General features: G+C 36.6%; 1 protein-coding gene across 3 annotated transcripts in view; it reads left to right on the plus strand.

Moving 5' to 3' along the window:
• Positions 1-23,851, plus strand: part of sdk1b (sidekick cell adhesion molecule 1b) — a 269,066-nt gene that overhangs the window by 139,647 nt on the left and 105,568 nt on the right. For all 3 annotated transcript variants that reach the window (XM_089132480.1, XM_089132482.1, XM_089132481.1), the window contains one exon: positions 270-403. In XM_089132480.1, the coding sequence (XP_088988606.1) occupies positions 270-403 (134 nt within the window). The remainder of the gene's footprint in view (positions 1-269; positions 404-23,851) is intronic.

Raw genomic sequence — 23,851 nt, forward strand, 5'->3', positions numbered from 1 at the left:
CATTTTTCATTGTGTCCTGTGATGTATTGATTTGTGCACGTGCGCTAAAACGAGTAATTATCACGTTGCCCTCTCGCCGATGAGGCCATCCAGAGCGAAAATAATAAAACACTCATGTGCTTTCATTAGTACTTCACTTGGCTCAGTTTTACAAATAAGCAAATTGATTTGGTATAGGTTACCCTGATTAGAAAGGAAATGAAAACGCAAGTGGGCAATCTTGTTCACCCTTCTTACATGTGTTTTGTTTGTTTCTCTTTTGGTTTCAGAGCTATAACATTGGACAATCAGCTCGTGGTGTTGGGTACGACAGCAGCAGACGCAGGACGGTATTACGTACAGGCTGTTAATGAACGCAATGGAGAAAACAAAACCAGTCCATCCATTTACCTGAGTATAGCAAGTAAGTTTTTGCAGTATGTATATATGGTTATGTAATATGTAATGTTGTCATATATGGTAATTTGTAATTGATAGATCATTAACGATAGATCATATATATTAGGGGTGTAACGGTACATGTATTCGTATTGAACCGTTTCGGTTCGAGGCTTCCGGTTCGGTACGCATACAAACCGAACGATTGCTTGGACCATTTTTCCCGCCGGCAAAATTCGTGCTGACGCGGCCAACACAACGTTGCGCAACATCAAATGGCAAGCGTAATGAAAGCAGAACGAAACTGCGCTACTCGTTATGTGCTTCACGGATCGTTTATCAGTTCGGACCAGCAACATCTGTGCAGCGCGAGCCGATCTCGATCAAGCAACACTGTTACTACACAGCGCTAAGAGATCCGGTAAAGAACACATTTGAATTCTCCACTGAGGTAATAACATCGCTGCGAGATCTAGTGAGAAGCATTCACATTTCTCCGTTATTAACCGTAGATCTCTATTAGATCAAACAGCGCTGTCATGGAAACCAGGAGAAACATTGTGCCGTGAATGAACTAGTAATACTTTCGTCCACAGACCAGCAACATTCACCATGGATTTAATATAGTAACACTAACTGGAACCAGTTTGGCTGGAATGGTGAAATGCTTTCAAGTACTTCACACATCTTTTTCCAGCTCTTCAAAATTCAAATATTATATAAATAAATATATATTTAAATGTTATTTTTAATGTGATGACCAAAACATTATTTGTTCATCCTTCAAAGATGACCCCCATTTATAAACCTGAAAGTTTCAAGATCTAGGAAAACTCACACTTATTTAAAAATAGTTTTTCTTTAAACAAATAGGAAATTTCTCTGGCATTTCTTTCTTTTTGCTGTATCGAAAACGTACCGAACCGTGACTTTAAAACCGAGGTACGTACCGAACCGTGATTTTTGTGTACCGTTACACCCCTAATATATATATATATATATATATATATATGTATGTATACACACTGTATATACATACATACACTCACCTAAAGGATTATTAGGAACACCATAGTAATACTGTGTTTGACCCCCTTTCGCCTTCAGATTGAAATGAAATTTGACCCCCTTTCGCCTTCAGAAACCAAATTGAAATGATTCAAGCACATTGCCAGAAACAATGCTCAGGTAGGCCGTAGCATTTAAACGATGCCCAATTGGCACTAAGCGGCCTAAAGTGTGCCAAGAAAACATCCCCCACCCCATTATACCACCAGCAGCCTGCACAGTGGTAACAAGGCATGATGGATCCATGTTCTCATTCTGTTTACGCCAAATTCTGACTCAACAGAAATCGAGACTCATCAGACCAGGCAACATTTTTCCAGTCTTCAACTGTCCAATTTTGGTGATCTCTTGCAAATTGTAGTCTCTTTTTCCTATTTGTAGTGGAGATGAGTGGTACCCGGTGGGGTCTTCTGCTGTTGTAGCCCATCCGCCTCAAGGTTGTGTGTGTTGTGGCTTCACAAACGCTTTGCTGCATACCTCGGTTGTAACGAGTGGTTATTTGAGTCAAAGTTACTCTTCTATCAGCTTGAATCAGTTGGCCCATTCTCCTCTGACCTCTAGCAAATGGTTGTGTGTGAAAATCCCAGTAACTGAGCAGATTGTGAAATACTCAGACCGGGCCGTCTGGCGCCAACAACCATGCCACGCTCAAAATTGCTTAAATCACCTTACTTTCCCATTCTGACATTCAGTTTGGAGTTCAGGAGATTGTCTTGAATATATATATATATATATATATATAGGCCTATTTTATGTTATCTTCTGTGATTCTGTGATGTGATTAAAATTGTGAAGTGAAATGGTAATATTTTTCATGTTGTTCTCATTCAGATCGGCTCTCTGGGACAAAATATTGACTTTTTTGTGAAGTGTATGTGCTTTTTAAATTAAACACATTGACCCTCTGATTCACCTTTCACATTTTCAGCCATGTCATTTCTCCTTACTGTCAATATGCTGCCGAAACAACCGCTTGTGTTGTGTGGCACATTCTGTCGTTTGGTTTTTAAAGGATATTCATTTGGTCTGTCCACTGGGACTGAAGGAGGGAGTTGTTTTAGCTCCTAATTAAAGTTGGATTTTTTTCATACCTTTGTTTAAACAACCAGATACTTTTTAAAGTGCTGTGACAAAAAAAGTACTTTGTAGAAGACCTTGCTAAATTTCGTTTAAGAATGATTGTAAAACTAGAGGAACAAAAGGTTAAGGAAAGTGTTCCACATCCATCATCTCTTTTAGTCATTAGTTTTTCTGTAGTGTTGTAGGGGATAGGAAGTTCACAGCTGTCAGTCAAATCCACCATTTGGAGAATTGTCTTTTTTTCTAATCAAAAATTTAGTTGGAGATGTTGGAAGTTGTTTTAAAGGACCTGAGATTCCACAAACAGAGTTTTGAGTTGAATGAATATGACAAGGACACAAGAAGGAGAAGAACAAAGAATAATAATAAGAGAGCTGACAGCAGGAGGAATTTTGAACCCCAAGATTACGGCTTTTTACTTAATTTATTATAATTATTTGTATATCTCTCTTTATTGACCTTTAAGAATTTTTAAGAGCTTTTTGGATATTTTTTTATTATTATTATTAGTCCATATTGGTTCATAAGCCTTTTGGAGGGGCGACTCTTCGGTTGCTGGTATATTAAAATTTCAGCAGGGCTTTTAAAACACAGGATATACTTAGATTTGACAGATATTGGTGTTTGATTTCTTTAAAGTTTGTGGTAGAGGTAGATAGTACAGCATAGGAATATATGTTTGGAAGGGAATGAATCGTAATAGAAACAGAATTAAACTTAAGTAAATTAAGCATTGTTTGGGCAAAACTTTGGGGTCAGTAAGATCTGATTTATTTCTTTTAAAGAAATTAATATTTTCATTCAGCAATGAGGGACACATTAAATTAATCAAAAGAGACATACATTTATAATGTAACAATTAAGATTCTGTTTCTAATAAATGTATTACTTTTTATGAACTTTTTATTCATCAAAGTATCCTGATTTTGTTTTTGTTTCCACACAAATATTAAGATATTAATATTAATACTGATTAATGATGCTGAAAATTCAGCTTTGCCATCAATTACAATTAAAGTATGTACCAGTTTTATTGTAATAATATTTCAGTATTCCTATTTTTACTTTATTTTGATCAAATATATTCAGCAAAAAAAGAAAGCATTTTTGAACAATATTACATTTTGTTTTACAAAAATCTTAATGGCCCCAACAGTAGTGTGTGTAAATACAGTATATATTAGCACAAATATCATGCTTTTGATATTAACAGAACTATATCACATCATGCTCACATTACAAGCCTCAACATTAATATTAATATGAATATTTTGAGACATGGATCAAAGAGAGATAGCATCATAAAGTATGGATTTTAAAACATCGAACCTTGAAGTTTAGGCACCTATAGTTTAGGATCAATGGCCCAAACATGCTCAATGGGTAACATGTTCCCTCGAGAACTGCCTGTGTGCGCTCTTCCTTCCCAGTCAGAAAAATGCACAGTTTGTGTGTGTGTCACCCGGCTTCAGATATCTTGAGTACGGGTCTGCACACTTCTGAAACCTGATTTTCGAAGCGGTTACAGACAAAACAGTCCCTGAAGACAAAAAAAAAATATTGTCATGTTTGCAAAGCGCCCTTTTATTCTTCCAGGTCGCATGTTTTTTATTCACATTAATGATTCATGGGCTGTTGCCGGTCAATGTGATTTGATTGTGATTTCAGACACCTGTCACGCCTGAGGCGTTCCCCAAAGCGACATTTGACGCAGTTCGAATTCACTTTCGAAAGGGAACAAATATTTTATCACAATTTGATTTCAATATATGAAACATATTCATTTTGTATTGAATGCTATGTATTCCATATCTAGATTATATGTAATATTATTATAATGTAAAGACGACCAACAATGCTATAGTGCATAAGTTCGTGTTTGGACAGTGTTGTGTGAGAGAGAGGAAAATCACAGGACAGGTTAATCACTTTTGGAGGCTGGCTCCATTTATTATCAAAACAAAAATAAATGACAGATTAGGTGGATGAGGGCTAGGGTGATCCTCGCTCCGACGCGGGACAACAGGTCATCGAACTGGGTGTGGGACAGGCGGAAGTGCTGCTGAAAGCGGCCATCATCCAGGCGCAGCTCCTGGAGCACGCAAATGTTGAAATTCGCCAAGCTGGGTTCCCCTCCAAAGGGTCTGGTGGAAACAAATATCGCAACGATGACCCCCATGCGGCACGCATGTCAGAATCAAAACCCATTGGCGACCATCTTTTTAATGTTGATCTTCCATTCATCGAGAGAGTCAACGCTCTGTATTTGCTTTGGAGAGCAGAACGGTGGCTTAGGGGTTCATCGTCGCTCTATTTGTTTCCAATTTTTTGTATTTGTCAATTTCGCTCTTGACGTGCGAATGGATTCAAAGTGTTCAAGCGTATAACAAGACGCGGTAGGCGTGAATTTGACGCGCTATTCGTATCTGGTGTGAACGCACAGTTAATGCACATTTAGATCAGCTCATGAGAAATGGGGGCAAAAACAAAAGTGTTGCGTTTATAATTTTATAAGTGTATGTAACCATGGAAATGCAAAAAATTGGAAACAAATACCGCGATGATGACCCCCTATGCCGCCGTTCTGCTCTCCAGAGCAAATAGAGAGCGTTAACTCTCTCGATGAATGCACGATCAATGGCCGCTAACAGGTTTTGATTCCGACGCACGTGACGCTTGAACACTTTGAATCCATTCGTTCATCAAGAACGAAATTGACGCGTGTAAAAAACAAAAGTTTGAAGCAAAATTGACACGCGTCAATTTCGCCCTCTTGACGTGCGAATGGATTCAAAGTGTTCAAGCGCCACGTGCGTCGGAATCAAAACCCGTTGGCGGCCATCTTTTTTATGTTGATCGTCCATTCATCGAGAGAGTCAACGCTCTGTATTTCCTCTGGAGAGCAGAATGGTGGCGTAGGGGTCATTGTTGCAGTATTTGTTTCCAATTTTTTGTATTTGTCAATTTCGCTCTTGACATGCGAATGGATTCAAAGTGTTCAAGCGGCACGCGTGTCATAATCAAAACCCATTGGCGACCATCTTTTTAATGTTGATCATCCATTCATCGAGAGAGTCAATGCTCTGTATTTGCTCTGGAGAGCAGAACGGCGGCATAGGGGTCATCGTCGCAGTATTTTTTCCAATTTAATTGTATTTTTTTCCAATTTAATTGTATTTGTTTCCAATTCTTTGTATTTGTTAATTTCGCTCTTGACATGCGAATGGATTCAAAGTGTTCAAGTGCCACGCGCGTTGGAATGAAAATCCGTTGGCGGACATTTTTTTTATGTTGATCGTCCATTCATCGAGAGAGTCAACGCTCTGTATTTGCTCTGGAGAGCAGAATGGCGGCGTAGGGGGTCATCGTCGCGGTATTTGTTTCCAATTTTTTGTATTTGTCAATTTCGCTCTTGACGTGCGAATCGATTCAAAGTGTTCAAGCGTGTAACTAGACGCGGTAGGCGTGAATTTGACGCGCTATTCACGTCTGGTGTGAACGCACAGTTAGATCAGCTCATGAACATTGGGGGCAAAAACAAAAGTGTTGCGTTTATAATTTTATCAGTGTATGTAACCATGGAAATGGAGGCTAGCATGTCACTTTGACTTTTTCAGCAGCTCTCACTGTCTTCTGCGAGTATATGAGTGGTTTTGTGTGTGACTCATTTCTCTGCATGTTGTCAGTGGTGGAGAGAGGCTGAGTAGGAAGAGAGGTATAAGCATCCATCTGGACCAGAGGAAACCAGATGATGACATCTGCAGAGAGAAAGACAGAGAGAGAAAGAGTAGTACCTCATTAATATGCGTATGCACTTATGGATAAATTGTGCTTTTAGCATGCATGTCGCCCATCTAAATAGCAACAATATCAGCATGCTGATGGCATTTAAATGTTGTATGAACCTTAGAGAATTTTTTAATTCATTTAATTCAAGGGTTGATCTCACTTTATTTATAATAAATTGGAAAAAATATGTTTAACACAGTTAACAGGTTTACCTAGTTTGATATTATAACATTTTATTCTGTTCTGTTTGATTTCTAAATTTGATACTTCTTTAACTTTGGTTATAATTTAATTATATTTTAAAAATACTATTTATTATTATTAGTCCCATCTGGATTTCATTTATAAATTTGCTATTACAAACTTTCTTAGATAAAGTTTCTCTATCATTTACTGACAGACCTTGATGCTTGATGAAACCACTGGATCAGTTGGTGGGGGTGTGTGCTATTTAGATCAGGTTTATCTGTTTTTGGTGGTCTGTGAGTGGATAAATAAGTAAAATGAGATTCTTGTCAATGATGAGTGCACGCACTTAAACTTCTAGAAGTATTTTGACAGTCTGTGTCTCTTTCTTGTCTCTTGTTCTTTCTATTTACATTGTTTGCCAGTGCTCGCGTGCCAGATGTTGATTATGCACGGTTTAAATCTAAACTCATCAGACTTTTGTCCCTAGTGTCATATGCATTTTTAATTGTCTGACAGAATCTCTGTTCCTTCTTCTTCTTGTCTCTAGGGATACGACTAGTAGCTTTCTATCTTTCTTTATCTCTGTCCCAGCCCCTCTTCCTTTTTCTGAACGTTTCGACATCTTGGCCACTTAGACAATGTAATGTTATCACATTTGAGAGTCAAATCAAAATCAAATGAGAGTTATTGTTTTATTGTATACACTCAACAAAATTAATTCTTCTGTATTTTTGTTGTTTTTCAGTGTAAATTTTTATTGTCTGAAGGTAATTGATTAATAATTGTTCTCCTGTTTTCAGCCATTATTTTAGTTCTCAGTGTCATGTGATTTATCATTTTAATCGTTCTGAAATAAATGTTTCTTGATTTTGAGCTTAACTCTCGCGAGTCGCAATTTTTTTTTTGTCAATGAAAGGATTGTGCGATATTTTAGTTTGAAAAGTGGTTTGAGAGGGATTTATGGTACTAAAAAATATTTATGCAGTATTTATAATCCATTTATTCACTTTTTGAACATGGACCTGAAAATGACATTTCTAACTTAAAACTCATAAATCTTTAATGCTTTGTAGTACAGACTTAGTTTGTTCTTAGACTTAGGAAAGTTATACAATTTTACATTTATTGTTATGAAAAATTCACAAAAATGCAATTTTCAATTCTTATTTGAAATATGTGTGTGTGTGTGTGTGTGTGTGTGTGTGTGCGTGTGCGTGTGTGTGTGTACACTCTAAAAAATGCTGGGTTTCAACCCAAATTTGGGTCAAATATGGACAAACCCAAATGTTGGGTTAAAAATGTTATCCCAACTTAAACTTTCACTTTCATCTGTACATTTTTTAATTACATTTAACCCAGCATTTGGGTTTTTCCATATTCGACCCAAATTTGGGTTGAAACAACCCAGCATTTTTTAGAGTTTATAATATATGTATAATATACAGATATATAATGTATATAAATGTATATTCCAAAACACGTTTTACTCTAAAACAGTGAGAAAATGAAAGAATTTGAGAAAGAAATGAAAGAAATGAACCTGAATTTGAGGTCGATATCTCAAACCATAAGCTTTCAGTAAGATTTTGTCTGTGCGCAGTACCAAACATTTACAATAGATTAAATTTGTTTGAATTGTTTTTCGTGTTCACACTCCAAATTCCAAAACCCAAGTTTCGTACCATTCCGATGAAGTAAAAACCTCTAAAAAACTATGCGTTAAAGAACATTTTATTTTCGTTATCAATGTTGAAATCAGGTGTACTGCTTAACAATTTTCAAAAACATTTATTTAAAAAAAAAAAAGCCCCATAAAACTTTAGTAACATTGCTGGCATTTTTTAATTAAATTTTGTGCCCTTGCAGAATAAAGTATTGATTTCAAAAGACAGTAGTGAATTATTGAATTTACCTCAGTTTGTTACTGTATGTAATGCCCATGTTATTTCTCTGAAAATATTGCAAATTTCATCCTTAATCAGCAAAACCTTTCAAACACTGCCACTAACTGTGAAGACTGTAATCCAGTCAAGTTTATCATTGTCCCAAACATCTAATCCTCAAGATTAAAACATATCCAGCTCAGGATTAACACATCTGGAAAATTACATGCTCATTAATCTTTAGATGAGATTTACAGCCAAATTTGTCCAGCCACCATTTTCATATATCTGATTAATCTGTAAGTTTAATACTCTCCTGCTTTTCTGTTTCAATGAAATCAAATCAAATCAAATCAAATCAAATAGAATGATTTGATGAAACACAGGCCTGCTGTGATTGTGAGTGATGGGTGATGGTGTTATGGAACAGTAGGAGTTATGATGAAGTATACTAACATCAGACAGCAAAGCTTTATGTTGTTAATGATCATGCATGAACGCTCAAATCAAATCTCTGCACATTAACACGTCTCTAAAGGCAGAATGTTATTTATTTTTGCTGATTCCGTAATCAAAAACCATAAAGTCAGTATAATTAATAATCACTGTATAAAATCACCACTAGTGAAATTGCTCTTAGTCTTTTCATATTAACAAATTAGTATGCTTCTGCTGATCTAATTTGCAATTAAACGTTTTTGTGATTAAAATGTCAGGGACTCTACAAGTTTGTGCAAAACCTGATTATCCGTTTCATCCAGCATGATACGAAAACTTTTGACCTTTACAAAGAAGTTTAAACATAGTCAGTTTGATCAGTGACCTATAATAGTGCAAAATCTTTAATATTTCTTCATTTATATCATACAGTAACTTCTAATTGTCTTTAACATCGTCAAAGTCCCTTTAAGACTTTTAGTCCCCTCTGTATACAATACATTTGTATAGAATACTTCCTTGATGCATTATCATACTTTTGCCTTTATTTCACCTTTTAATCTGTTGTTTTAGTAGTATATGATGTTTTAGTAGTATATTATAGTATATATTAGTATATATTATCTGATGTTTTAGTAGTATATTATAATACATAATAGTACTTCCATAAGAATTTTTATATGAGTATGCATTAAATACACAATTAGCACAATTAGAGTTAAATCATGCATATAATGGACTATAATATGTTTTATGAAGCACTACGAATATGTTTATAAGTCTTTATACAGACCTCCGAGAAAGTGGTACCAAATATCTTATATAGTTGGTTCTCTTCAAGTACAAATTTTGTTAGCTGTTTCAGTGTATTGCATCTTTGTTGTCAGCCTGCCTTCGAGTGTTTGTCAGGATATTCTGGATTTGACTTTGCTGTTGCTTTAGAAGGTGAAGTTTAAAAGACATTCATTCTGTCATTTCTCTTCAGGAGATCTACTGTATGTCAGTATCTATCACAGTCACTTTTAAGCAACCTCCTTCCTCAAAAAGGCTCCACTGGAAAGTTTTCTCCCAATTTGTCTGTTGTAGATCGTTATTTGTTTTCCAACTTATAACAAGGTTCATTCCACAATCTTATCTTCTTAGCGGATGTAAATACTGACTTAAGTTGATTCTGAGATACGTTTAGTAGTGGAAGTAGAACATGCTTCCCACTCCCTTCCTCTTAGTCTACATTTGTCTTCATCTTTTTTTTTCATTTACTCACCTCAAGGATTTTCCCCTTCATATTTAATTACAGGCACAAGGCTGTGTTCGGTGTGTGTGTGTCCGTCCGTGTGTTTGTGTGTGACCTCAGCGGGGTCTTGTCTTTGCCAGTTAGAACACGCAGGCCAAAATTTTATCTCACAATGGCAGCTGACTCACACAACATGAGCCAAAGTCTCCTTCAAGAGAATTAACCAAATCATTAGAGATAAAGAAAGCAAGAGAGGGGGGAGGGACAGAGAGAGACTCATTATTGTCTGAGTAGTTTACTGAAAGGTCGCTTCATCCCTCTTTACCGTCCACTAAAGATGTTTGTGTCCTTTTCTCTGTTCATATTGTAGAGGCTGTAAGTGTATGTTTATGGGCCTGAGTGATACAATTGTTGTAATTTCCACTGTAGACATTCTAGCTCTGCTATATAACATACTAGGCTGCTCTGTTGTATGCTGTCTTATAAAGTCCCTAACATACTTTTGGTGAAAACTGGTTTCGATGTTGTTTACAAAATAAAGTTCGTTTCGAGTTCATTTCACTAGTTTGAAACAACTTTCCAAAGTAAACTTTCCGAAAACGATTGCTAAACACCTTTAAACTACTATAGGTGGCGATGATGTAATAGGAAGGTGTGCTCTGAGGCTCCGCCTTCTTTGATGTGAAAGTCTTCTCTGGTTAAGGCCATTTGTCCACCAAAGCGTTTTTTAGCCCGACGTTCTGCTGAAGACGTTGTGCTTTGGCCGCTTGAAAGCGTTTTGACATCGCAGCGTTTTTTCCGTTGAGACGTTTCGTTGCTATGATACAGAATATCCGCGGCACAGTTTACTTGTAACTGATTTCGTAGATAATTTCTTTCATACTAAAAAATGTAGTTTTCATCCATTTTGTTTGGTTAGTTCTGTTGCTTGATGTCGAATATTGTGACAGTTGGTCGGTGTGGTATTAGTCCCGCCCCTCCTCCACTGTGATTGGACAACTGGGTAAGAAGTGACAGTGATGAGTGCTGCAGTTTATCCAAAGGTGAACATTTTTCAACTCTCGGCGACCAGTAAAAAACGGCCGGTGCTCGGCGCCTCAGCGTGAAAAAACGCTCAGCACCTTGTTATGCTCATGGCGTTTAAAAAACGCGGCGCTCCCATTGAAAACAATTTAAAACGTAGGCCAGGCGCATGAAAAAACGCTTTGGTGGACACACGGCCTAAAGGTAGGGAAGGGAATCTTCAGAGGCTCGTAGTAGCGAGCTAGCTTTGAAAGCATTAGATCCCACCCTCCCTTCAGAGCATCTCCAAAGCCACATTTCCCTTAAAAACACAACGTGTACAGCCATGAGAGACCGTTAAATTACCTCATATCTCAAACCACATAACATTACCATGTCAGACACAAATATAAACATGAACACCTTTAAAGAGCTTTAAACCACCTTAGTTAAATAAACCGAGCATAGCAACACCTTAACAACCACCCTTAGTACCTTAGTAACCACATAGCAGGACCCTATGATGCTTTAACCCTATGGAGCTTTAAGACATCTTGGATGAAATGCTATATAAAAAAAGTGACAAAGATGTACTGTAGGTGTGAATTTCAGAGCTTGTGCAAACATATCCACATCGCTATGATCAAATGCTTTTTTGTAGTATATTGGGGCCGATGTGATGGAATCTGATAAGTGACTGATGTAGGAGGTTATACAAAGGCAACAGCTCTGCGCTCTGTATTTTTATGAAATAATTTTGAACAACCTTACTCTTAATGATATTTTAGTTTTGTGCGACACTACTTTTACGGATTATATTTGTAAACACCTTCTTTTGTGATTGACAAACCTCTGGTTACTGGTAAAGATCACGTAATGCATTTCTTTAATCGCCAAAGTGCAAGAGAACAACTTTTTTTTCCCATTACTTTTCCCCTTTAAAGTTTGATAGTACTTGACCACAGTGAAATAAAGAAATAAAAGAGTGTTCTGTGTTCAGGATCTTCTTCAAGGGAGTGTTGTTTAAGAATATGGACTTCTGATGGATTTCAAAGAAACCTACTAAAATCAAAAATCCGGTTCTGTTATCGTTGTGTCTCATTTAAATCCATTGCTTCAGGGCAACTCATGCAGTTACTCTGAACTTTTCCATTAAAAAGTGTCTGTTAAATAACAAGTAACTACAAAAAAGGAGGAATACTGCAGTTAAATGTGGGAGACGAAGTCTTATTTCTTGCTTTAGGAAGGGTTTAAATTGGACATTTGTGGTTTTTAGTCCTTGCTTTTAACTTTGATGCCATCTGTATGTTAATGTGCAACTAGAAGTTAAAGTCCCCCTCTAATCAATAATGTTATCCCTTAAAACTCATCTTTGCTTCAATGCAGTTTTAAGGAGAAAATACTCAGCAATTGTTTTGACTTATGCAAGCATATTAAAAACACCACACAGACATAAAAACAACATTAAATTCTTGATTTCCACCACGGGGGGACTTTAACAAAATGTACTTTGAACCGTTATCTGGATTTACCCCACATTGAGTGTCAAGTCTGAGGCAATTTATCCCCCATGTTAAAACTCCATTGGGCCTCAGCCCTGAAGGTCTTCAATATCTGTGCGCATGGAGAGTGTTTATAATAGTTTTTGCATCACGTTGTTTGTTTTTATTTATTCTTCCTCCCTTTACGATGTGGCTTTACACCAGATCGCTTTTATTTGAATGTGTCTTACTTGACATGTCCCTGAGTCAAGCTGCCTATGAGTCACTCCTGCAGCTAGGCAGTAAACTGGATTAATTCATGTTTGTTAGTGTGCTTCATAGCAGCAGCATCCTGAGCCTCTCTAATCCATGTAATGTTAAACGTTTCTTATTCTCACCAAGTCTGCATTTATATGATTGAAAAAATTGTAAAATATTATTGCCAACCAGTTAACCTTCAGTCCAATGCGCCGGCGCTCTGAAGTGTTTTTTTTTTTTTTATTTAGTTCAAAGTTACTATCAGATTTAATGTTATACCTTGACAAACTATACATCACTTAAATGATATCAAGACTCAAGTTTCAGTATTTGACCACTATTGTATTGTGAGAAACTTATAGTGACTGTTATGTCTTCATTTGTTTTAGGAGTTACAGTATGAAATGAAGAAAATTAGTCGATACCTTTCATATGAATTATGAGCGTCAGCTGGTCCATTCAGAAAAAAAATCTGATATGATTAAAACACAGCATCTATTTATATAGTCCGTATGATGCATTAAACGTTCAGATCACACCGGCATGATCGCAGGTGCCAAAGGGTTAATGAATGAATGCACAAAGGAATAAACATTGAGTGAACTATTAAATGAATCCTCAACATGAGCACAACTCTTAAACCCCCTGCTGTTGTTTATAACTTTAAAAACTCTCAACTGGTGTTTACTCTCTTGGCATGACTCGGAGTCACAGACCTCATGACCCAATTACCCGAGTTTAACCACACAACTTTAAACGGCTCGGAGATGCTGAGGTATCTTCAGATCTCAGATCCCACTCTAACCTTCACGGATATACTCACAGCTGTAATGAGTTTGACTGGAGGTCTGTTTGAACACGTCGAGTTTCTGAGGGTAGATCTGTGGTATGACTCAGTGATATTGAGAGCCCTCAGAGAGTCGCCTCTTTAATTCGGTCCGCTGTGGCTGGATGACTTTGACGCTTTTAATTAATTAATGCCGTTACACGTCAATTAACATGCACGTTAAGAGGTCAGATATACAAGCGCTGCTCATACTGTATAACTTTCAGACGTGCAAAGTGGCTCACTCGATGTTAGAATTTGTTTAACCCAACTTTGGGTCAAATATGGACAAACCCAGCCATGGGTTACATTTTTTAATTACATTTTTAACCCAACATTTGGGTTTGTCCATATTTGACCCAAAGTTGGGTTAGAACAACCCAGCATTTTTAGAGTGTATGTTTTAGTTAGTCATCTGTGGTAAAATCATAATTTATTATTGATGAAAATCTGAACTCGTGGAAACTAAATGCAGACTAAAACCATATTTTAGAACAAATACGAAGACCATCAAACATGACCAGACATGCTGCGACTAAAATAAGTGCCAAAAATATACTCCTAAAAAGACAACTAAACTGATCACACACTCAGACACACGGGACTTGAGATCATGTCGATGCCAATCCAGAACAATGGAGTGTATAGTTGTTGGAATTTTTTACCTAATTGATGATCCTTATTTATTAAAGATTGTTTAGTATTTACCTTCAGAAAGTCTTGTGCTGTTTCCAAGTAATTATTCTGTGCTCACATCTTGCACAAAATGACTATATCGCAGCCTATCGGAACTTGTAAGATGTTTAATATGTGGAGCAGGATTTTGGACCAATGAGATTGTGCTTTGATGAACAAGGCTTTTATGAACAAGGTTTTAACCACAGTATGAATGAGGCTGGTTGTGCAAAATGGTTTGACATTTCAAAAACTATAAACAAGTTTTAATGAAACTAGATGAAAAACTATATGAAAATCAGAAGATCCTGGTCCATCAGAAATTTTTTATGCATGTATGGCCTTATATGAGGGTCTACTAAGCTCAACAAGATAAAAAAGAAAGCAAAACAACGTCAGAAAGTCTCGTTTTGTGGTATTGACATTTGCAGCTTATTCATGAAACACAAGGATAACAAATTCTAGTCAATGATTTGTGAAACTGATTTTTAAGTATATTTTAGGCAATTGGGTTTAAGTGATTAAAAATGGAATGGTTTCACAAGCTATTTGAATGAGATTCACTGTACAAAATGGTTGAAAAACCCCAAACTAAACTAGAAAAACACCCTTTTTTTATTCTAGACTCTAATTGAACTATCCCGAAAGGACCACAACTTCTAGATGTAGATGTTAAAAGTTTTGCCTGATCGAGCAATTTGCCATTCACTGACAGTGTTCAAAGTTGATCTGTGAAGTTCTTTTGGGTCATACTTCTTAATTAACCGGCGTTCCTCCTGCGTTCTTGGCATGATCAAAAGATCTCTGCCGGCAGAACAGGAAGATACGTTCGATTAAAATGAGCCCTGAAAGTATATTAATAGCTAAGTCTGTTAGCACTCTCGAGGGAAATGGTGAAATCCAGCTCTTATGAATTCACCCAGACACCAGGAAGACTGCAAAAATAAGTCTCTGGCTTTTAGACTTATTTTCCTCACCCTTGCCTGCTCCGGTCTGGAAGAATAAACTGGATTGACTTAAAGTGTGTGAATTACCTGACAAAGCCAAGAGGCAGCTCTGCTATTTTGTCTGGTGAGGGTAAGTGGGAAAAAATTGCAGGGAATTACAACTATGGAGTGGACATCCCTCTCTTTCTCACTTGGCCTCTATTTACCTCGCTTTCTTGTTCATTAAGGTGATTGACACTGGAGGTGGAGAGGGTCAATAGGTGCTGGAGTGCAAAGTAGAAAGGATAGAGATCCTTTTGTAATTTCTGTTTTGTCCTTTTTCCACTCACTTTATCTTTGTCTTACATGCTTCATTCACAGCACAATCTCAGCGTCGTTCTCTTTCAATACCTCAGTCAATCGGACAGAAAACTGTACATCATGACCGCTGAAAAGTTCTATAGCTGTGTGATTTCAAAGATTGTTTCAGACGAAGTTGTGAGGAATGTATAAGTGTGATCCCACCAGCTGTGTCCTCTCCCCCCCCCCCCCCCCCATGTCCCCAATGGCCTTAGCCTAGTAGTTAAAGATCTGGGTTGGGAACTGAATGCTTATCGTTTGGGGTCGGTACGATTTTTGGTAGAATGTAGATTCTTATGCTCACCAAGGCTGCATTTATTTATATAGTAAAAACAGTAATCTTGTGAAACATTATTACATATCAAAACAAGTGTTTTCTCTTTAAATATAGTTTAAAGGGTAATTCCACCGGTGGAGACATGAATATGTATTGAAAGTGGGTCAAATATGTAGAATAGTATCATAAATTTCTAATTTGGGTCCTTCTTGGCCGATAAAAGGCAGAAAATGACTCAGCTCCGCAGGCCACTCCCACTACTCCGCCCATCAATGTAGAATAGAGTTGAGCTCCACTCTACGCTACTGCCTGGAAATCATTTCGCACAATGAAATCAGATAATGCGCGCTAATATAATATGACGATGTATGATCGTCAAGGCGGCACCCGCGCCATCAGCCAATGGATTGGCGTGATTCTATGGGCTTCAGACAATCGGCACACTTACTCTGACGCGTAATTTTACACATGAAATGCAGCCAAACCTTGGAGCATTTTGTCTTCGGTATCTTCCGAAATTTTCGTCCTTATTCGTTCTATTACCGTTTACAACGGAACCAGTTCCCTATTGGCACCGCGTTTCGGTACCCAACCCTATCCAAAATGCATCCATCTGCGTATTCAGTACCTTCGTCCATATTTTCAAAAAGTTTCTGCCGGTGAAATCGGACGCACTGGCACTGATCTGTGATTGGTCTGTTAGCATATTAGGCCCAACCCCCTATGGGCGGGTTTGAAAGGGTGGGAACTAGTGCTTGTAGTCTTTACTGAAATCCTCTTATATGGCGTAAAATGGCAATTTTGCGTCATTGTAGGAGGAAGTGAAAAAGGTAAATAGCGTATTTCACTCGTCTCAGGGGAAAATGAGAGTGTGTTGCACGACTATTCTTAATGAAATGGGTGGAGTGTCCCTTTAAAATGTCATTTACTCCTGTGATGCAGTCCATGGGACATTTCTTATTATCAATTGTTTGATGAATAGAAAGTTCAAAACAGCATATATTATACACTATATATGTGATGCGATCTGGGAAAACCCGTCGGATGTCACGCTGGTACGTTTTCAGTAATAGAATGAATATCATTTTTTTGTCAAATTTTGTTTTTTATTAAATTATTATTCTATAACATCTTGTTTATCATCTCCGAATATAACTTGGGAAAATTCACTAGTTTACTGCAGAAAAAATTCGCAGTAAACTAGTGAATTTTAAAGTGATAAAAATAAAAAAATTTTAAAAAAAGTTTTTATTTATTTATTTTTAATCCAGTGTTATCGTGTGGTGTGATGCGGAGCACAAGAGAACAACAGAGTCTGAAGCTGCTTGTTAATAAGAACTTGCTCGCCTCTCAATCGTCCAATTTCAAAATGGTTTTCACTGGTTGATTTTTGAGTTCGTAAGCTTTCGAATGAGATATGATCTATGATCTAATCTATGATGATTACTAAAATATGTGATATGAAAAAAGACAATAAAAAAGGGAGCGTCAGTCGGTGTGCCAGTTCATTTAAACCAGTTTTTTCTCAAAATTCTGTTTCTGAAAATCGTAGCGATCAGCCAACTTGTTACAGACAACCGATAAAATAAATAGAAACAGATTTGGAAAGGGCTTGAACTCAGCTTTAATATGGTCTCAAAACCTGTAATATGTCAAATTTCACCATGTGGTGGGTTTTCCCAGATCGCATCACATATTTTTTTATAACATTATAAATGTGTTTACTGTCACTTTTGATAACTGCATTCTTACTGAATAATTACCTATAGTTCTGGCATGAAACTCTTGATGGCGAAGGCTTGATAGGTCCTTAACTAATTTGGGAGCGATCACATCATTATCTATATGGCACAGCTGATTGGTTGCCATGTCATAAGTAGTCAATGAGCTGCGGCTCAACATTCAAATACTAGTAGTGTTGCTGTTTGCAGTTTGCAGCACGCTCCCAGAAACCCTCCACCTTCCCCAGCTCCACCTGTATAGATCTGCTACGAAGGGTTAATTCATGTATGTTACATGCGCAGAAGTAGCATGTCTTACTGTACTTGCTCACTGAAGCATGTCTGTGAATGTATGACTTTGATAGTTCGAAGAATTTTGGGGTCCACAATAGAAAATACGTTGAACTTTCATTTTATGTACCAAAAACACTAAGGCATTTTTTTTCTCTTCACAAAATACACTCAAAAAAAAAAATATTTTTGCTGCTAGTAGAAATTGCTTAATTAAAACGAGCTTAAGCAGCACAAATCTACAGTATACATTTTGTCCAAACTTAATTGATTGTGTTCAATCTACTTAAATATTTAAAATTTAAGATTACTTAAACCGTTTGTGTTGGATTACCTGAATGATTTGTGTTGCATTAACTGAAACTGGGCTGTGCTTGTTAGTTCCCATGCTTTGCATATGGCTGACTTAAGAGAGAATACATTTCTAAATTAAGTGTTATTTTCTGTGTTTTTGAGAAAATGAGAAAAGGGGAAGACTTTATAGTGCGTAATTGTGTTTAATGTTCAATTACATTGCAATTATTAGTTGGGCACAGCTTATATTCAATTAAGCTGTGCCCAACCATAGTAAATAAGCTGAATCAACCTTAGTACATTAAGTTGACTCAACGTAAGGACATTCAGCTGGAATAACCGAATTGCATAATGCTGAAATAAAGCAAGTTAATTACGTGGAAAACTTTTCCATGATTTTTTTTTATGTTCATTTAAAAAGTTTTTTTTTTTTTTGAGTGTATCATACCATAAAATACAGGTCTAGAATTACATTAGGGTGAGAAAAAGATGTAATTTTTTCAAACATTTTGGGCAAATTAAGTGCAATCCACATCAAAAACCGCAAGTACAATCAGACATTGATGTTTTAACCCTTCCATTATGAATGAAGAGTTAAACATGTTTACCCTTGCTGCTCCAAATTCATTTAGATATTCATGAAGTGATATTTGAGTTCTTTGACAGAGGAAGTGATGCACATTGAGAGAAGAAGAGGGGTTCATCTGTTTATTTCATGGCATTTTATCTTCTCCTGTTCAATTACAGATCCAGATATTAAGAGTGACAGATGATCAGAATAGCATGCGCCTCCAATCCAAATGTATAGTCATATGCATGTGTGTGGCTTCTGCTCATGCATGAACATTGGGTTGTTTTTGAATTATCCATTCCTCTCTCTCTCTCTCTCTCTCTCTCTCTCTCTCTCTCTCTCTCTCTCTCTCTCTCTCTCTCTCTCTCTCTCTCTCTCTCTCTCTCTCTCTCTCTCTCTCTCTCTCTCTCTCTTGCATGCATCTGATGCTGCTGGTGTTCCTCTGTCAGTTCCTGATGATGTAAATCTTTCATGACTTGTCTCTCATTCTCACTTCCTCCCTCATGCTTATCCTGTTCTTTTCCTTTCATCCGCCGTTTCTCGTGTCCTTTCTTCTCCCTCCTCTGCTCTTCATTTGCCCCGGCACACCGTCTTCCTCCCTGAAACTTCATCACTCACTTTGCTTCACCCTTGTTCGTGTTTGTAAAGTTTTCTGGAGAATATGGTTGGGAGAAGTAGCGAGAGAAAGATCACAAAGGAGATTTCTTTAATACCTCAGCTGTTTCTTCTGTGCATTAATGAGAGCAAACTTTTGCTTAAAGCCGAGTTTTATTTTCAACACTGTTTTTTTTTTTTTTTTGCCTAAGACAAAATTTGCAAGTTTTGTGAGATTTATTTCATCTTAAGGCAAAATCTGTTGTCTTGGAACACGTAACTGGCTGATAAATTGTCTTTGCGATGAATCTTATCTGGCAATGTGATTTTGGTTCGCATTCCTCCTACGAGACCCATCTAATGAATAACCAATTGGAGTGCAGAAATTGATTGAGTGTGTGTGAAATCACAAACACTGTATGCAGTTTGTATGATCTCGTACATTTGACAAAAATGTGCAGTAAAACAGCAGACTGCTGGGAATAATTTCTTCCAATGCAGAAAACCCATTTAAAGTGTTAACAAATTAATCTGTAATGATTTGCCATTTTTAATCATGTATTGTGACTCAACAGCTGCATTCTTTCTTTTTCAGAAAATCTTTTGTAAACAATAGACGTGGTTTTGTTGTCATAAAAGAATACTTTGCTCCACAAAAATGAATATTCTCTCAACATTTACCTTTGGGTCGTTTCAAACCCATATGATTTCCTCAGACCAGCAAATAAATTTCATCTAATTCATCTAATTTGTTTCTTCAAGAGGGGTCATATTTATTTATTTTTTTTACATAAAAAGGTTGATTGGTCTAATTAAAATCTGAATTTTTCATTTTAAATGTAAAGTTGTTGCAATTTTTTTTTTGATTTTGTCATTTGTATTATTTATTATTATTTAATTATTTTTTTATTTAAAAAAGTTTGAATAAGTCTAGTTTTTATATATTTTTGTTTCAGTTTAATATCTAACTAAAAACGCTGTATTCTGCTGCCAAGCCAGTAGTTGGCGATGCCACTTTGTAAAGAAATATTAAGCACCTACAGACTGAACATGTAATATGCATGACGCCACCAGTTTCATAAATTTGTGTTTTGTTGTTAACATAGAGACGATAACGGTCTCTGAAACCCATTTTTAAAAACTGCAAAAAGGCATAAATCTGCTGTCATGTAAATGAACGGCCAAAAGGCAGAATAAGTTTTCAGTTTTTAGGTGTAAACGGTGTAGTGGAAATGGCCCTTATAGTTAAAGGAGTAGTTCACTTTTAAGAAAACTTTTGGTGATAATTTACTCACCCCCGTGTTATCCAAGAAATCCATGTCATTCTTTCTTCAGTCGAAAAGAAATTAAGGTTTTTGATGAAAACATTCCAGGATTTTTCTCCATATAATGGACTTCAATGGGAACCAAACGGTTCAAGGTCCAAAAGACACTTTCAGTTCAAACTGCAAACTGTTGAAAGGGCTTTAAACGGTTCCAGGCTATGAATAAGGGTCTTATCAAGCAAAACGATCACTCATTTAAAAAAAAAATATATATATATGAAGAGTTCAGATGCAAAAGCCTCTAAATGCCATTTGAAATTTTCTTCTTTAATGATGATTTTTATCAAACTTGTATATTTAAGTTCAGTAATTTCACTTAAATAACAATTAATAGGTAATTATCATTGCCATTTAAGTGAAATCACTGAACTTAAATATACAAGCTTGATAAAAATTATCATTCTAGAAGAAAATTTCAAATGGCACTTAGAGGCTTTTGCATCTGAACTCTTCATATAACAAAGTTTAAGTTTTATAAGCTCAAATGGTCGTCTTGCTCTGTGATGCGCGTTCGTGACTCTCCTGTACAAACTCGTTCATCAAAATGAACGAATCTTTTTTCGTGTCATGTGGTTCAAACAACAAATTGAGGGTGAGGGTTACATAATGCTCATGGTTATGGATTGAAATGTAGAGGAGTAAAGGGTACAATATTTGCCTCTCAAAAATGTACTTGAGTAAAGTCATGAGTACTCCCCAAAAATGATTCTCGAGAGATCCCTCAAAATTGTACAAAAAGTAAGTAAATGTACTCTGTTACTGTCCAGCGCTGCCTCAGACGTTCTAAAAGAATCATGAAGGATCCAGAATCGTTAATTGCAATCAGAATCATTCAGATGTCGTCCTAATTACTGTGGTGACCTTGAGCAAGACACTTGTTTTACTGCGAGGGACGGGATTGGAAAACACATTTTGTCAAATGTGTTCAATCCAGGCCAGAGCTCACTGTTAAGATATTTTTATACAAAACTAGATTAAAGATTCATGTAATAAGGTCGTGTGACAACAATGTAGCACAGTTTGTTTAGTTTAGAATGTTTATTATTTTATAATGTGTACTGTGTCACTTGCTATTTCTAGCGTTTTGACAGTGCCAGACATTTTGGGTCACATTCTTGCAGTGTGACCTCTCCTACGACACCTATCAAATATATAATTAAAGCACAGCATTTGCTGAGTTTGTGGTGTGAGAAAGAAAGCAACAGAGACAGAAAGCGGGAAAGACATTACCTTAACTATTTACCTGCGTTTTTTTTTTTTAATAGTTGCCAGAATTTTTGATAATGTTCACAAAACTTTCATGAATATTTTAAATGTTCTGTATCTGAACATACAATATCTTATGCTCTTATAGAAAGAACTATGAAAGCATGTTTCTGCCAGAATAAAACATTTTCGAAAGATAATTGCGACTTTTTATCTCACAATTGCGAGTTTACACCTCACATTTCTGACTTTATAACACACAATTGCGAGTTTATCTTGCAATTCTGACTTTATAACTCGTTTTATACACCCACACTCATTTTATTGACAGATAAAATTGTTGGACAAATATTTTTAATATCTGAAACTTTAAAAAAAAATCAATATATTTACGATTGATGATACTAATTTCTCTGCAATTCTGATCAAGATGCATTGTATGGTTTATATGAGTGTGTTTACTCTTTGTACATGATTCTACAGCTTGTTGGTTAAAGTGAAAGCAGGAAGCCTTTAAGTGTGGCGCGTCCATTAAAGGCACACTATGCACTCTCTGTTTTTTTTGTAAAACAGTGACCTCTAGAGCCGCTGTGGTGTACTTGCACTGTCGTAAATAACCGTTATTCCCCTGTTACTGCATATACTGTCAAGTGCTAGACTGCTTTTTAATAATAAAGTTGCCTATCGCGTTTGCTGGCTTATAGCGTTTTTACATGATTTCTGCAAAATCAAAAGTAAATAGCCTATAGTGTATAGGCTACTGTATAATTTCATTCATGTTTTTTGATTGTAATGTTAAAATTACAAAATGTCAGATGACATCAATCAAGTTAAATGTACGTCGCATTATTTCATAACATTGGACGTTATGATTTAGACATGATTACAATTTATCATAATAGCAAATTGTGTTCAATTATTTACAACCTCTAGGCTTATATATGTCCTAATAATTATGTGAGATATTGACTATGTCCTCATGGTAATCGCAAGAATCAACATCAACAGCGTCAAGATTTGATTGATTCATAATCAACACAATTTGAAGTTACAGTCGGGAAGTGTACTGTTAGTCAGATAAACTTGATATAACAGTAACTTACACACGTCATAAGAAATCCGAACCAGACACAGGACTAAAGATACGTGATAAATACACATCACAACACTGAGTTCAGCTGGCAAACTAGCTCTTGTGGCAAGCTCGGCAATAAAACATAACGGAAAAAACAACAAGACTAAGAGAAACGACTGTTTTTAGGAAGTCTGCTTAAAGCTCTGGTAATCGAAAGCTATAGACATGTGAGAATTATTGAACTGGTCTTATTATCAACAACGGATGAATGAACAGCACCGTAAAAAATTACATACCACAAGCCAGTGCAGCAACATACAATATAGAAACAACTAGTATACAAATACAAACAAGTTTATAAATAAGAGATTTACTTACAAGTCCATCAACAAGATCGCCAGGTCAGCATCGCAGTTACAATCCAGTGCAGCTTTTAAGCTCGCGTCAACGAGTGAAAGCCCGACCGAGTGGACTCTTGTCCGGTTTCTAGCCCGGTCCGATTCTCTTTCCCTGTTTCGAAAGTAGCTTCATACAGTATGATGTTGTTGATGCGTGTGACGTCGTTGCCGTAAACCATTTCGTGATTCTCACGCGCTGTGTCAGGGGCGCCACTCTCAAACTTGCATGGCTGGTTTTTCCGGCGGCGTCCCCCCCAAGCTTTCCTACCAGGATGATTCGCCCTACTATGACTTTGTTAACCACCAAAACGACTTTGAAGCTGTTATATTAAGGTACAGATCTTGCATAGAGTGCCTTTAAGGGCAGGTCAAGAGTCAGCGAATTCCCATAATTACATGTCGTAGGTGTAACGGAGGGTCCAAAAACAGTGGAGCTGATGTTGTTTTAGGCTTAAAGTTTGAAGATGTTTGAGATGAATGGTTTTTTTTTTTATGATTTCTTTATTGTTTCT

Source organism: Pimephales promelas, chromosome 6 (assembly GCF_988280905.1).
Source record: "Pimephales promelas chromosome 6, fPimPro1.hap1.1, whole genome shotgun sequence".
Taxonomy (NCBI): domain Eukaryota; kingdom Metazoa; phylum Chordata; class Actinopteri; order Cypriniformes; family Leuciscidae; genus Pimephales; species Pimephales promelas.